Here is a 14,308-nt window from a genome sequence, read left to right as displayed (position 1 = left end):
CTTCTGTCTCTGTTTGAAAAATGGGAATAATAAAAACATGTAGCTTCTAAGGTCAGGGTGCAGATTGAATTTTATGGAAAGTACTTAATATGTGCTCAATAAAAAGCAGTTGATACCATTAAAACAACAAACAAACAAGAATACCAGTCATAGTAGATGAGGAGCCCACCCTACTCCAGTATGACTTCATGTTAACTTATTACATCTGCAAAGACCCTATTTCCAAATAAGGTCATACTCTGAGGTACTGGTGGTTAGGACTTCAACATATCTTTTTTGGGGGGACACAATTCAACCTATAACATATGGATATATAGCATTTCGTTTATCCATTCATCAGTTGATGGACATTTAGGTTTTTTCCACATTTGGCATGTTATGAATAATGCTACTATGAACATTTGTGTACAAGTTTTTGTGTGGACATGTGTTTTCAGTTCTCTTAGTATACACCTACGATTGGAATTTCTGGGTCATATGTAACATTTTGAGGAGCTGAGAAACTATTTTTCAAAGTGGCTACACTATTTTACAATCCCACCACCAAGGTATGAGGGTTCTGATTTCTCAGCATTCTTGTCAACTCTGTTATCTGTCTTTTTAAATTTTAGCCATCCTGGTGGGTGTGAAGCAGTATCATTATGGTTTTGATTTGCATTTTTGTAATGGCTAATGACATTGATCATCTTTTCATGTGCTTATTAGTCATTTGTGTATCTTCTTTGGAGAAATAACTATTCAGATCCTTTGCCCATTTTTCCATTGTGTTTGTCTTTTTATTATTGAGTTGTAAGAGTTCTTTATATATTCTAGAGACAAGTCCCTGATCAGATAATGATTTCTTTGCACTTCCTTGATGGTGCCCTTTGAAGTGTAAGGGTTCTTATTATTGATGATGGAGTTCAGTTTTTTTTTGTTGTCGTTGCCTGTGCTTTTTATATAGTATCTAAGAAGGCTTTGCCTAACCCAAGTAAACCATGAAGATGTACTTCTGTGTTTTCTTCTGAGAGTTCTGTCGTTTTAGCTCTTAAATCAATAATTATCACTTTATTTAACATTTCTATGTATCTTGTGCTTGTTATACTAAAAATGCTTCAGTCCTCACAATAAGAATACACTGTGTTGGTCCAAGCTTATTTATAAGTGAAGCCCTAAAATGTGTATAGGCTTACCTCATTTTGCTGTTCTTCACTTTACTGCACTTCGCAGATACTGTGTTTTTCTGTTTGTTTTTGTTTTTGTTTTTACAAATTGAAGGTTTGTGGCAACCCTGTGTTGACAAAGTCTGTGGGTGCCAATTTCTCAATAGCATTTGCTTATTTGTTGTCTCTGTGTCACATTTTGGTAATTCTCATCATGTTTCAAACCCTCCACCAACAAAAAGATTATGACTTGCTGAAGGCTCAGATGATAGTTAGCACTTTTTTTTTTTCTTTTTTTTGTGGTACGCGGGCCTCTCACTGTTGTAGCCTCTCCCGTTGTGGAGCACAGGCTCCGGACGCGCAAGGTCAGCGGCCATGGCTCACAGGCCCAGCTGCTCCGCGGCATGTGGGATCTTCCCAGACCGGGGCACGAACCTGTGTCCTCTGCTTCAGCAGGCGGACTCTCAACCACTGCGCCACCAGGGAAGCCCGATAGTTAGCATTTTTTAGCAATAAATTATCTTCTATTTTTAAATTTATTTTATTTATTTATTTATTTTTGGCTGCATTGGGTCTTCATTGCTGCACGCGGGCTTTCTCTAGCTGTTGCGAGTGGGGGCTGCTCTTCATTGCGGTGCGTGGGGTTCTCATTGTGGTGGCTTCTCTTGTTGCTGAGCATGGGCTCTAGGCGTGCAGGCTTCAGTAGTTGTGGCTCGCTGGCTTTAGATCGCAGGCTCAGTAGTTGTGGCGCACGAGCTTAGTTGCTCCGTGGCATGTGGGATCTTCCCGGACCGGGCTTGAACCCGTGTCCCCTGCACTGGCAGGCGGATTCTTAACCACTGTGCCACCAGGGACATCCCTATCAACCTTTTTTAACAGATGAGAAAACTGAGACTTAGAGTGCCCTGTCACCTTTTTTTTTTTTTAATTGATCTTTGCTATCGTTTCCTTCATTTCTTTTTCATTTATTTCTGATCTGATTTTTATGATTTCTTTCCTTCTGCTAACTTTGGGGTTTTTTTGTTCTTCTTTCTCTAATTGCTTTAGGTGCAAGGTTAGATCACCCTTTTTTCTTTTAACTATAGTGAGAGCATTTAAAGTTTCACTGCTGGCACTGAGGGCAGTGACTGGGCATGGTTGTTACTATTTGCTTGGATGCAATAAAGAAATATTTTTTCAGTTTTTAGCATATTTTAAGCTCTGTCATAAAACAGCAAACTTGACAGACAAGACCCTTCCCATCATTGACTTAAACAAGATAATTTCAGGTTATAAAAATGCTGTGAAGGAATTAGATTAGGGAAGACAATATAGGTATACACTGTGTTCATCGTATGGGAAAATTATGGGTGGAACTGATCAGGAGGGATGAGAAGATGCGAAGGTATAGTTAATCATGTGTGTAGGAAGTGCACCTTGTAAGAAGTCATATGCATTGTTACTCATATTTAAGAATACTTTGCGTGTTTTGTTGGTAAGGTGTTTGGCATAATCAAATTAGATGAACATGTCTTAGAGATTCAAAAGGTATGCAGAAATTTTTTTAAGAGTTTGTGCAGTTCTGACAATCTTATTAATATAAAAGAGAACTGGGCCTGATTTGGGGAGATAAGTGCACAGAGGACAGTGACTATGATGATACAAGCAAGACTGAATTGTTGATAAAAGACAGCGTGTTTCGCCAGCAAGCTCAGAGCATCTTGGGCATGGTCCCTTCCTACCATTTCTTCTGCTAGCCTGGTCCTAACTAGCATAAATAAACCAAAACGTTCATGACTCTGTGTTCCTCATCTTTCCTAACATAATTGCTGCTTGGAAGGACACACTAAAGAGAACAAGATAGAGGAATCAACAAAAATGTTGATTTTTTTTCCTCAAGATGTGTATAGTCTAGTGGGGATGTCAGATACATAAACTAAGTAATTGAAATACGGTGTGGTAACTATAATAACAGATATGGGATAGGTCCTGTTAGATGGCAAGGGTTCCCTGCTGGCCTAGTGGTGTTAGGGAAGGCTTCACATAGGAGGTGATAACTGAGCTGCTATCTTGATGAGGAATTAGGTGGATGAGGTCTGAGAAGAGCATTCTAGGCAGAAGGAGGGGCATACAGAAGAGCCAGGGGAACTGCAGAATGTTTCATAAGGCTGAAAATTGTGTGAGTGTGGGAGAATGGTGAGAGATACAGGGGCCAGAACAGGAAATGTCTTACATGTCACTGATAGACCTGTGGAGTTGCTCCTTAGGGGATGGGGTGCTACTGAAAACTTTTGAACAAGGAATAATACTTCAGCTAAGAATAATCAGCTACTTTTTAACAGCACTTAATGACTAATAGGTATCTCAGATTTAACATGCCCCAAAACTTAACTCCTAATTTCTCCCACATCACCTCCTTCTCCTGCTTTTCTCTGTCTCAGTGAATGACAGCTTTATTCTTTGAGTTGCTTAATCCAGTCATCCTTGATTTCTTTTTCTCTCATACACCACAGTCAGTCCATCAGCAAATCCTGTTGTTTCTCCCTTTAAGATGTCCCCAGAATTCATCCACTGATTACTGGCTCCATTGCTACCACTGTAGTCTGAGCCACCATCATCTCTAGCCTAGATGATTGCAGTAGCCTTGTAAGTGGTCTCCCTGATTCCTTCCTTGCCCCTTAACAGTATATTCTCCACACAGCAGTCAGGAATCCTCCCAAAAGGTGAGATCATGTTGTTTCTGCTCTAAACCTTCTGAGGACTTCCTTCCTACATAGAGCCACAAAGCCCTAAATGTCTGGTGCTTGGCTCTCTTCTTCCCTTCTTCCTTATTCAGCACGCTCACCTCTTTTCCGTTCCTTGCACCTTGCTTACATTCTTGCCTCAGAACCTTTGGATTTGCTGTACTTTCTGCCTGGAACATTCTTCCCTGCGATATTCACATGGGCGGCTCTGTAACTTCCCGCAAGGAAGGAGTCCTTCCCTAATCATATAAAATAGCAAAACTTCTCAGGCACTCTCTATTCTCCTAATCTTTTTTTCCCCCCCCGCATAGATTTACTACCATCTGACATATATTTACTTGTTTGTTTATTGTATCTCTCTTTTCTGCAGTGCAAACTCTGAATGGATAGAAACTTTGATTGCTTTGTTCTCTGCTCTATCCCCAAGGCATAGAGCATGAAGTAGCCACTCATTAAGGTTTTGCTGACCGAATGACTTGATTTGCATTTTTAAAACTTCATCTTGGCAGCCTTGTGGATAATGAATGGGAAGGTGGTGTGAGGAAGGCATTGACACTTGGAATTGAAATAGTCCAGTCAAGATATTTGGAGGGCATGGAGTCAAGAATTACTTGGGTTGGAAAACTGACAAGATTTGGCAACTCACCGGACTGGGAAAAGTGAGGGATAACGACTCCCAGATTTCTGGCTTGGGTGGTTTGAGCAGATGATGTTGTTGTTGGGAATAAATGAAGCCATGGGGATGAATGAAATGGATCAAGGAGAAGATTTAGTAAGGTGACCAATCATCCTGATGTGCCCTGGACTGTTGGTTTTAGAACTGAGAGTCCATGTCAGGAAACCCCTCAGATCCAGGCAAACCCAGATCATTGGTCACTCTAATATATAGAGAGAAAAGATAGCTGAAGATAGCCCCAGCAGTACAGAAAAGGAGTAGGTAGTCAAGTACAAGTCTGTGCAGGAAATGGATCAGAGGCAGTTAGAGAGGTGGCAGGAGACTCAGTGAGGCATTGGATCAAGGAAGCTAAGAGAGTAGTCAACAGTGTAGGTTGAGTTTCCCTTATTCTTGCCAGAAGTATGACATGTCACAGAGGCTCGGTAAATGTTTCTTGAAATAAACGACACAAATGATGTCTCTTGGTTGATGTTTTTGTTAAACTGTAAGTTATTGAGGGGAATCAGCTTCTAAGTGGATCATAAGGATAAAAATGAATTTAGGGAATGTTATAAAAGCAACATTATTTCTATATTGAGTGTTTGGCAGTCTCAGGTTAATGAATACTGGACAGTGTGAATAAGCTGTTACATTTGCAGTTTTGAAACAGCATTGATTCTGAATGATCATAAAATTGGAACTACAGAGCTGTACACTTACAATCATCTACATAGTGGTTCTTAACGTTCTGGAGTAATCCTTTTGCAAATCTGTTGAAAACCTTGAACCATCTCTACCCTCTCCCCTCTTTCCCTGCAAAAAAACACCTACATTTTGCTTACAGTTTTGAGGGATGGAGGCTTATGTTCTTTTTTTTTCTTTCTTTCTTTCTTTTCTTTTTGGCCGTGCTGCGAGGCATGTAGGATCTTGGTTCCCCAACCAGTGATCGAACCTGCACCCCCTGCATTGGAAGCACAAAGTCTTAACCACTGGACCACCATGGAAGTCCGGGATGGAGGGTTATGGATGGCCACAGGAATCCCAGATTAACAGAGAATTGCCAATCTTGTACAGCCCTCCCAAATTATACCTCAGGATAGAAAGAGGCCTAGAAAAACTAATTAATTTATCCAGGATCAAATGGCTAGATAGTGACTGAACTTATCCTTGATTGATTATTCTGTCCATTGTATGTCTTTGCCTCTTTTAGTGCAGGCTCAGTCCCACTTGACCAATTATTAGATTTATTTCAGTTGCTTGGTCACTGTGCCAGCTCAATACAAGTTGACCCCAACCCCTATGTTCCATTCATCTTTTTTTAACTCTCTGTCCAGGGACAGAGCAAAAATATTCTGTAGAATATTTGATGGACTGTCAGATTTAATATATCTAACTTTTAAGTCATGAATTAAGAGTTGATGAGGTAAACTTTTACTAATGACTTACTTGTGCCTTTTGTTTGTAACAGGATGCTGTATGATTATGTTGAAAGGAAGCGAAAGGAAAATTCAGGAGCCCAACTGCATGTCACTTATTTAGTGTCTGGCAGTCTCATTCAGAATGGACATTCCGTAAGTTTGAGTTTAAATGTGTTTGAGCTATAAATAGTGTTATATAACACAACACAGGGCAAAAACAAGATTCAGTATTATGGAAATTTTTAAAATCTACTTGAAGACGGTGATTATTTTGGATTTTTAGACTAAACCTAAAACTCTTGAGAAGTTTGGGTAATATCTCGGCTGTGATACAGAGACTATCGTTGTTGTGCAATTTTCCTAGGCAACAAGACATTTGGAACTGCTTCTCTTACTCCTCTTTCTTCCATTTGAAGGTATATTGGAGACAATGGTGGTTCATTTTCAGCCCGTTCAAATGTCAAGCCACAAACTCAGGTGTTCAGCAAGTACAATTTTTTTTTTTTTAAGTGAACTTGATTTTAATCTGAGCTTTCGTCCCAGAAGCTCTGCTGAGATAACTCCATTCCTTCTCCCATACTAGACTGATCCTTGGAACTTTGATAATTCCTCCTCTTTTGCTTCCTCCCCAAACTGAGGCACACCTCCTCTGTTCTTACTTCCCAAACCTCTTACCTGAAGGTTCTTTTGCTCCCAGAGCCACCAACCCTAGAGAATTTAGCCCAAGGATCAAGACTCCTTCTCAGAGATCCACTGATAATGTTTTCCTCTTCCCTTTTGACTTTCCCTAAGGTTCATAAATTCAGAAGCCAGATATATCAAAATACTGACTGGATTTGTCTTGTATCAATAGAGTCCCAAGCATGTGAGATTCAAAACTGGAATGGCGATTTAGTAATTTACAAGGAGAAACAAAACTGCTAGGGGTATCAGATCCTTATATTCTCTGACTAGCATATTCTGTTCTTGTTGGTAAGCTGTTTGGCCAGCCAGATGTTAATTACGATATTTGCAAGTGTAGATGGAATCAGATGTCATTATATATCTGAAACCAGATTAAGCACACCTGATTCATTTGCTCTCAGAAATAAACCTGACCAGAATCCTCTCCCTGTATGGCCCTTGAATGGATTCTGCCAAAGTTTGTATCTGGATGCCTTCTTTTGTTTCCAGGGTTAATCAGCTCCCTCTGTCTCTTTCTTGAGTTTAGTCAAAGCCTTCCATTTAGTCATAGTCAATTCTTTACCTGGGAATCACTGTGTACCTTTAAAGCAGTGGTTTCTATTCTTTTTTTGGTCACTGATTCCTTGAGAATCTGAAAGAAAAATGCATATGTTGACATATTCATGAAATTTTCTGTGTTCACAGATCTTTTGAACAAGGGTCCAAGGTTAAGAATTTATGTTTTAAGATAAAGTTGTAGATTTTTATTCTAACCCATATGATAGAGGTTCTTAATTTCAGATTCTTGCATGGTCTTTAGGGTTCAAGGGATTCTTGGGTGAACCCTTGAAAGTACATTCAAATTGTGTTCCTCAGTGCATTTTTTTGAGACCATTTTTCAAAAAGATGTGTAACCCATGATCAATTAAAAACTTCTGTGCTGTGGTTTGCTTGTATAAAGCCTTCTGTTTCTAAGTTTAAGAGGGCATTTAAATTCTGCCCAGCTTTTTTTTTTTTTTGCCCACCGTTTTTTAAAGCAGCAGAACACTTTATCAAATGAAATCTTGGAATCCTAAAATATAAAATATATTAAGAGTAGGGTTCCTGTGGTTGAAGTGGTTGTGAGAATTTTAGAGCCCTGCCCTGTGGAACCCTGTAGAATTAATTACTGACCAAGTGTGGATGCTTATCCATGCTTTTTTCTTTTAAGAGAGCCAGGCTAAGAAAAGGCAGATTATTAAGCATAATGTCAGGTTTTGTTCTTATTCTTTCTCATTTCTTTTTTAAGTTTTTTTTTTTTTTTTGCGGTACACGGGCCTCTCACTGTTGTGGCCTCTCCCGTTGCGGAGCACAGGCTCCAGACGTGCAGGCTCAACGGCCATGGCTCACGGGCCTAGCCGCTCTGCGGCATGTGGGATCTTCCTGGACCGGGGCACGAACCCGTGTCCCCTGCATCGGCAGGCAGGCTCAACCACTGTGCCACCAGAGAAGCCCAATTTAAGTGTTTCTAGAAAGAAAAAAAGATACATAGGCTTTGTATGGGTTTTTAAACATACGAATAATTTCTATTTTTCCAATGATCATTATTGTAAAAAATGCTTGATAATACATAGAAAGTAAAAGCCTCCTTCTAATCTCATCCTGGAAAGTCTTCCAGAGAATTTTTGAAAATTTCAACGAAATGTTTGGTTGATTCTTTTAGAGGTTATTACTTGATCCATTCTTTATTAGGTCCCCCATTAGCTTTTCATCTAATGATTTTAGCTGAGATTGATTTTTATCATTGCCTAGATCATTAATTCACTAGGAGTTACAAAATAGTGATGTTCTAATTCTGTCATTCCTTCTGGATTTATTGGCTGGAATGTTTCTATAAAGAAGAACTTTCTCTCATCAACTAGCTATGTTTTCCCTTTTTCTTTAACTGATAAAAAGCTCTAGAGGCTTGTCCCCAGCCAGCCTCTGGGATTATGGATGCTGAACTCAACTCCTGTGTCCCCCTTAATAGGATCCCCCTGAACCATAGCTCTACTCTGGTCTACGTTGTTTTAGCACTGGCATTTCCACTGCATTGTTTTTATGCATTTCTAATATCCCCTAAGGCAGCGTTTAGTCACAGTGAACTGTCTGGGCTGCGATATTTTCTCCTGAGGGTACCAATTATTGTTTTTAGGGCTCCTATTACATAGGTTTGAGTGATTAGTTTCTAATCTCTTTTTCTCATAAGCTCTGTAATTTTTATTGTACAATTTTGCAGAACATGCCATTTTTAAGAATGCTTTTTTTAAGAGAAAATGCATTATGAAGACACGTCAAATTCCCAGTTCAAATTTACAATTATATTTTTTAAAAACTTACTTGATTTTATATTGCTCTTTTTTCTTATGTTGTGAATTTTGGTTGTTCCTAACATTAAAATAAATATTTATTTGCTTTAGCCAAATATATGAGATTTAGAAAAGCAAACCCAACAATTTTACTAACCATATGATGAGTGAAAACAGTTTAAGGTTTCTAGGTTATCCCGAGCATCACTCTGTTGCAGTTATAGAAATGTTTCTCTTTCCTTATTACAGCCACATGCTCCTACATTGATAGATATACCTTAGTTTATTCAGCAGTCCCTTACTGATAGTTATTTGAGTTATTTACAATCTTTGGCTATTACATATAGTGCTGCAGTGAATAGCTCAGTGTATATGTGTCTTGTATGTTTTTGCCAGTGTGTTTTAAGGTTACGTTCCTAGAAGTAGGAGATATATAAACTTTGTTGGGTATTGCCAAATACCTCTCCATTTTTCATTGCTACCAGCAATGTAGGAGAGCATCTGTTTCTACACAGCACATGTGGTCCTGTTTCAGGGTCATCTGCATTTCTCTTCTGTGAACTGTTTCTTCATACCTCTTGCCGATTTTCAAAAGGATAGTTAGTCTTTATTTTCTCTATTTTAGAAACTATATATTAACCCTTTGTGATGTAAGTTGCAGATATTTTTCCCACTTTACCATTTGTCTTTTTACGTTGCTTAAAGTTTTTTTTTTTATCATCCAAAAATGATTTTTTAGTTTTTATGGATTATTTCAGTTACTTCTGGATTTTGAATTATAGTCAAGAAACTTCCTCATTCTCAGGTTATATTAGTTTATAGAAGAATTCACCCATATTTTCTTCCTGTGCATACTATATATATGTGTGTTTCATTCTTTACATTTAGATCTCTGATCCATTTAGAATTTATTTTTTTTGTATGGTGTGAGAGTTCCAATTTTTATCTGGTTCCATATGATTATACAGTAATTCTCATTACATTACTTAGTAAAAAGTCCTCTTTTCCTCACACTAGTTTGAGCTGCTGTGTTTTTTTGAGCTTTGGGGGTTTTTTTGGTACTGATATCTACACTCTCACTTTCCCTTAACCTGATTGAGAAGTTTCAAAGTAAGCAATGAGTCTGACTTTATTAAACTGTAACATACATTTTCAGGGGTACCTAATGTTGCTGATTTCACATCCAAGTGCAAATGAATTTTTGGCAAGGAAACGTTAAAATTGCAAGTTGTACTACTTAAATACCAGTGAAGTGTTATTTTGTTACAGTGCCACAAGGTTGCAGTAGTGAGAGAAGATAAATTGGAAGGTAAGTATTATAGCGATCTAGCAAGTTTTTCCTTTTTTTAAAAAAATAAATTTATTTATTTATTTTTGGCAGTGTTAGGTCTAAGTTTCTGTGTGTGTGGGCTTTCTCTAGTTGTGGCGAGTGGGGGCCACTCTTCATCGCGGTGTGCGGGCCTCTCACTGTCGCAGCCTCTCTTGTTGTGGAGCACAAGCTACAGACGCGCAGGCTCAGTAGTTGTGGCTCACAGGCCTAGTTGCTCCGCGGCATGTGGGATCTTCCTAGACCAGGGCTCGAACCCGTGTCCCCTGCATTGGCAGGCAGATTCACAACCACTGCGCCACCAGGGAAGCCCAAGTTTTTTCTCTTATGGCATCAGTGTCATTAACATCTCATATACATTTAGCTGTTTTACTGGAGAGCCATGTATTCTTTTTATTAGTAATTTCTGAAACATGTTAAAATATGATACTACACTAATTTCCCATTTTTACGGCCAATGGCTGCTGACATTAATAAAGCGCTTTTATCATGCGATTTCAAAACTGTGACAGACATGTAAAAAACTATTATGAATACCATATGGAACACCTCATCAACTGTCAAAAGACAATGGTCTCTAAATATTGTGTTGTATTCCATAACAGTTTTTTTAGGAAGAAAATTAAAGAATGCTTTTCTGAAGTCAGAAGAACTTAGTATAACTTCTAAATTAAATTTGTCTACCCATTTCAAGACTATTAATGCTACTGTTCTATTTTTTAATACCCAATTCAAAGGAATTTGGTAATAGTCAGCCACATGATCTTGGATTATGTCTCAAGACAAAACCTGCAGTGTTGTACTTTGTATATAAAGATGCCTACCAGTGGGGTTGTTTTCTTATAAATTAACTTTGAGGTATTCAAAATGGTGGAAATGTCCAATATTTTCTTTCTGAATTCCCACAGTGGTAGATTTATTCATTCAGTAGATACATGGTGAGTATCTACTCTGTGTCAAGCTCTGTGCTAGGCACTAGAGACTTGGAACAAGTTAGGCATGGTCCCTTCCTTCATGGAACCTAAAATTTGTTCTTATGATGTTCTTTTCTGTATTTCCTCTGCAGACCCATCTGGTTAGTAGTATTTTTGTTATATAGAGTTTCTTTTTGTAAACTAAAGTTGAATTATATAAGCGAGACTTCTCAGAAATTACTTATTCCTCAGTTGCTATGTTTATATGCTAGAGTATAAGATTCTTCCCTGACTGGGGGGGAAAAAAAACACATCATAGTATCATCAATTATTCATTAATATTTACTGAGTGTCCACTGGATGAGTGATACCTTCACAGTACTGTACTTAGAACTGACTCACCACCACCTACCTTTCATAATGTCCTTGTCACAGACAGAAGAGTTGATATCATACTGTATATAATACTGTTTGGCCTTTTAGAGCTTTTTGGACCACCACAGATTACAAATGGTTTTAATGCAGAAGGGTTTCTTGTTAAACTCCCCACATGCTATGAAGTTTGTGTATTAACAGACTGCTTTTCCTGTTGACTTGTAGCAGTGAAGTCCAAGCTAGCTGTGACTGCCAGTGTACATGTGTACAGCATCCAGAAAGCCATGCTAAAGGACAGTGGGCCTCTGTTCAATACCGACTATGACATCCTTAAAAGCAACTTGCAGAACTGCAGCAAGTGAGCTCCTTAATGTTTCTTGTGGGCTTCTTTACGAATTGATTTTGTAAGATGTTTACACAGTGGCTGCCTCTTAAGAGTGAACGCCAAGTCTAGTAAAACCTCATTTATCTTGCAGTAAGACACATGCCTGGTTTTATTAGTGCATCATAAGGTGAAAAATAGCAGCTACAACCCATACTGAAAACCTCAGTAGACTCCCCATAAATCTATTTCTCATGTATTTATCCTGTCACTACTACCAGAAATGTTGTTTGTTGGGCCCCCTCATTACTCCTTTACCCCAGTCTCTGCTTGTCTAAATCCTACGCATCTGTCAAGAGCCAGTTCAAATGTTATCCTTCAAAAAACTATTCCTAACTTAATATTCCTCTACCTTCCATCCAAAATCAGTTGATCTTCCACAGCCAGGATCAGATCTTGTTCATCTTTTGTATCTTTCACAGCACAGGGAGGAGGTGGACTATAATGCACATGGGTTTTGGAAATTGATGGTCATGGGCTTGATTTTTGGCTTTGTTGCTCATGGCCCAGGAGCTTTGGACAAGTTACTTAAACTCTTTTGAGCTTTGGTCAAACGCCTACTTTGTATGGAAGGTTCAGGCCAGATCCCCAGAAATATAGTGAACACCTACTACTTTGATAGGTACTAAGCAGAGTAATTTGAATTAATTCAACGAAGATCTGATGAGTACTTGTGACATGCCACATACTATAGAGTGAATATGGTCCATTACCTGCTTGATGATCCTATGGGAGGCAATTACAGTATAGTGTGACAGTGCTACAATATGAATAAGAGTGTGGGAGGATATTGGGGGACACTCATCCCCCCTTTTTGGTTGGGGTGGAGTGAGGAGTCGAGACAGAGGTGGCTTCTTGAAGGGTACGGCATTGAAGTTGAGGCCTGAAGGCCTAGTAGAAGGAGCCAGTCAGAGGGAAGTGGGAGAGTAAGGACAAGGCTGACAGAACACGTGGTGCTTGTGCAGAACCGCAGTAGTTTTCTATGGCTGGAAATTAGAGTGAGAGGCAGAAAATAATGATGCAAGGAATCAGACTCTATGCTTGACTACTAGGATAAAGAGTTGAGACTTTATTCCAAGGGCACAGGGGAGCCACTGAAGATTTTGAAGCAGATGATTGAAATGATCAGAATTGCATCATAAAAATATCACTCTATCATGGTGAAAATGGATCTGAAGGGAATAATCTGAAGGCAAGGCCATCAGGAAGGAGAACTGTTGCAGTGATTCGTGGTGGAGATGATAGTTACCTGACGCATAGTAGTGGTGTTGGAAATGGAGAGGTACAGAGGTTAAAGGGCCATACCATCAAAACCTGGATGGTGTGGTAGTGGTTAGGGACCAGGAGAGTGTGTATGGTGGGGATGGGGGCGGGGTTCATGGTGTTAAGGATGATGGCCATGTTTCTGGCTTGAATTGCTGGATGGATAATGGTACCATCACTAAGAAGAGGAACATATGAGGAGGAGCAGGCTTTGGGAGAAGGGAAAAATGATGAATTGGCTTTGGACATGTTGAGTTTTAGTACCCAACTTGGGGAGTCCAAGTGGAGGTGTCCTTTGCAATAGATAGGGGAGTCTAGAGCTAAGGAGAGAAATCTGAGGGTAAAGAGAGAGATTTTGGAATCAGAGAAAATAGATAATTAATTGGGCTACAGCAGTAGATACAGTCATGCAGAGAGAATGCATAGACTGAAAGAAGGGCAGAAAGTTATTAAACTCTAGCCACAGTTACTAGCTGTGTAACCCCTTGGGCAAATTATTTAATCTCTCTGCTTGAGTTTCCTCATCAGTGAAATGAAACTAATAAAATTAGTATCAGCCTCAGGGTTGTAGAGGATTAAATGAATTAATATATGTAAAGCACTTAGAACAGTGCTTGGCACACAGTAAGCACTATTTAAGTGACAGCTGTTTTTTAAGGGGTGGGCAGAAAAGAGGGACCTAAGAGGGAGCAGCCAGAGATAAGAGGAAAATCATGAGAGTGTCTGGAGTTCTAAAAACTAAGAAGAGAGTTTCAAGAAGGAGGGACTGGTTGACAATATCAAACCTTGCTGAGAAGCTGAGTAAAACAGGAACTGAAAAGTGATGGCCTTAGTAAGAGCAGTTCCAGTGGAGCAACCAGCTTCTGGTCAACTGGGTAGGTCAGGATATAAGGAAGTGAGACAGCAGATAGGGACAACTTTCCAGGAAATTTGACGGTAAGATGGAGGAAAAAGAGAGGTAACCTGCTACAGAGGAATTGAGGCTCAGGGAGGATATATATACATATTTATTTATTTATTTATTTTTTTGCGGTACGCGGGCCTCTAACTGTTGTGGCCTCTCCCGTTGTGGAGCACAGGCTCCGGACGCACAGGCTCAGCGGCCATGGCTCACGGGCC

At 39.3% G+C, this 14,308-nt stretch overlaps 1 protein-coding gene across 2 annotated transcripts in view; it reads left to right on the top strand.

Annotated features, from left to right (window-relative positions):
• POLD3 (DNA polymerase delta 3, accessory subunit) overlaps positions 1-14,308 on the top strand; it is a 41,610-nt gene that overhangs the window by 4,064 nt on the left and 23,238 nt on the right. For both annotated transcript variants that reach the window (XR_003005570.1, XM_024761992.1), the window contains exons 3-5: positions 5,989-6,091; positions 10,198-10,237; positions 11,770-11,902. Coding sequence is in view for 1 of the 2 variants with exons in the window: in XM_024761992.1 (XP_024617760.1) it covers positions 5,989-6,091; positions 10,198-10,237; positions 11,770-11,902 (276 nt within the window). In the remaining variant the exon portion in view is untranslated. The remainder of the gene's footprint in view (positions 1-5,988; positions 6,092-10,197; positions 10,238-11,769; positions 11,903-14,308) is intronic.

The sequence above is a fragment of the Neophocaena asiaeorientalis genome, unplaced genomic scaffold (genome assembly GCF_003031525.2).
Source record: "Neophocaena asiaeorientalis asiaeorientalis breed wild unplaced genomic scaffold, Neophocaena_asiaeorientalis_V1.1 scaffold263, whole genome shotgun sequence".
Taxonomy (NCBI): Eukaryota; Metazoa; Chordata; class Mammalia; order Artiodactyla; family Phocoenidae; genus Neophocaena; species Neophocaena asiaeorientalis.
The sequence above is the reverse complement of the archived record's forward strand: the minus strand, read 5'-3'. Positions and strand labels throughout refer to the sequence as shown.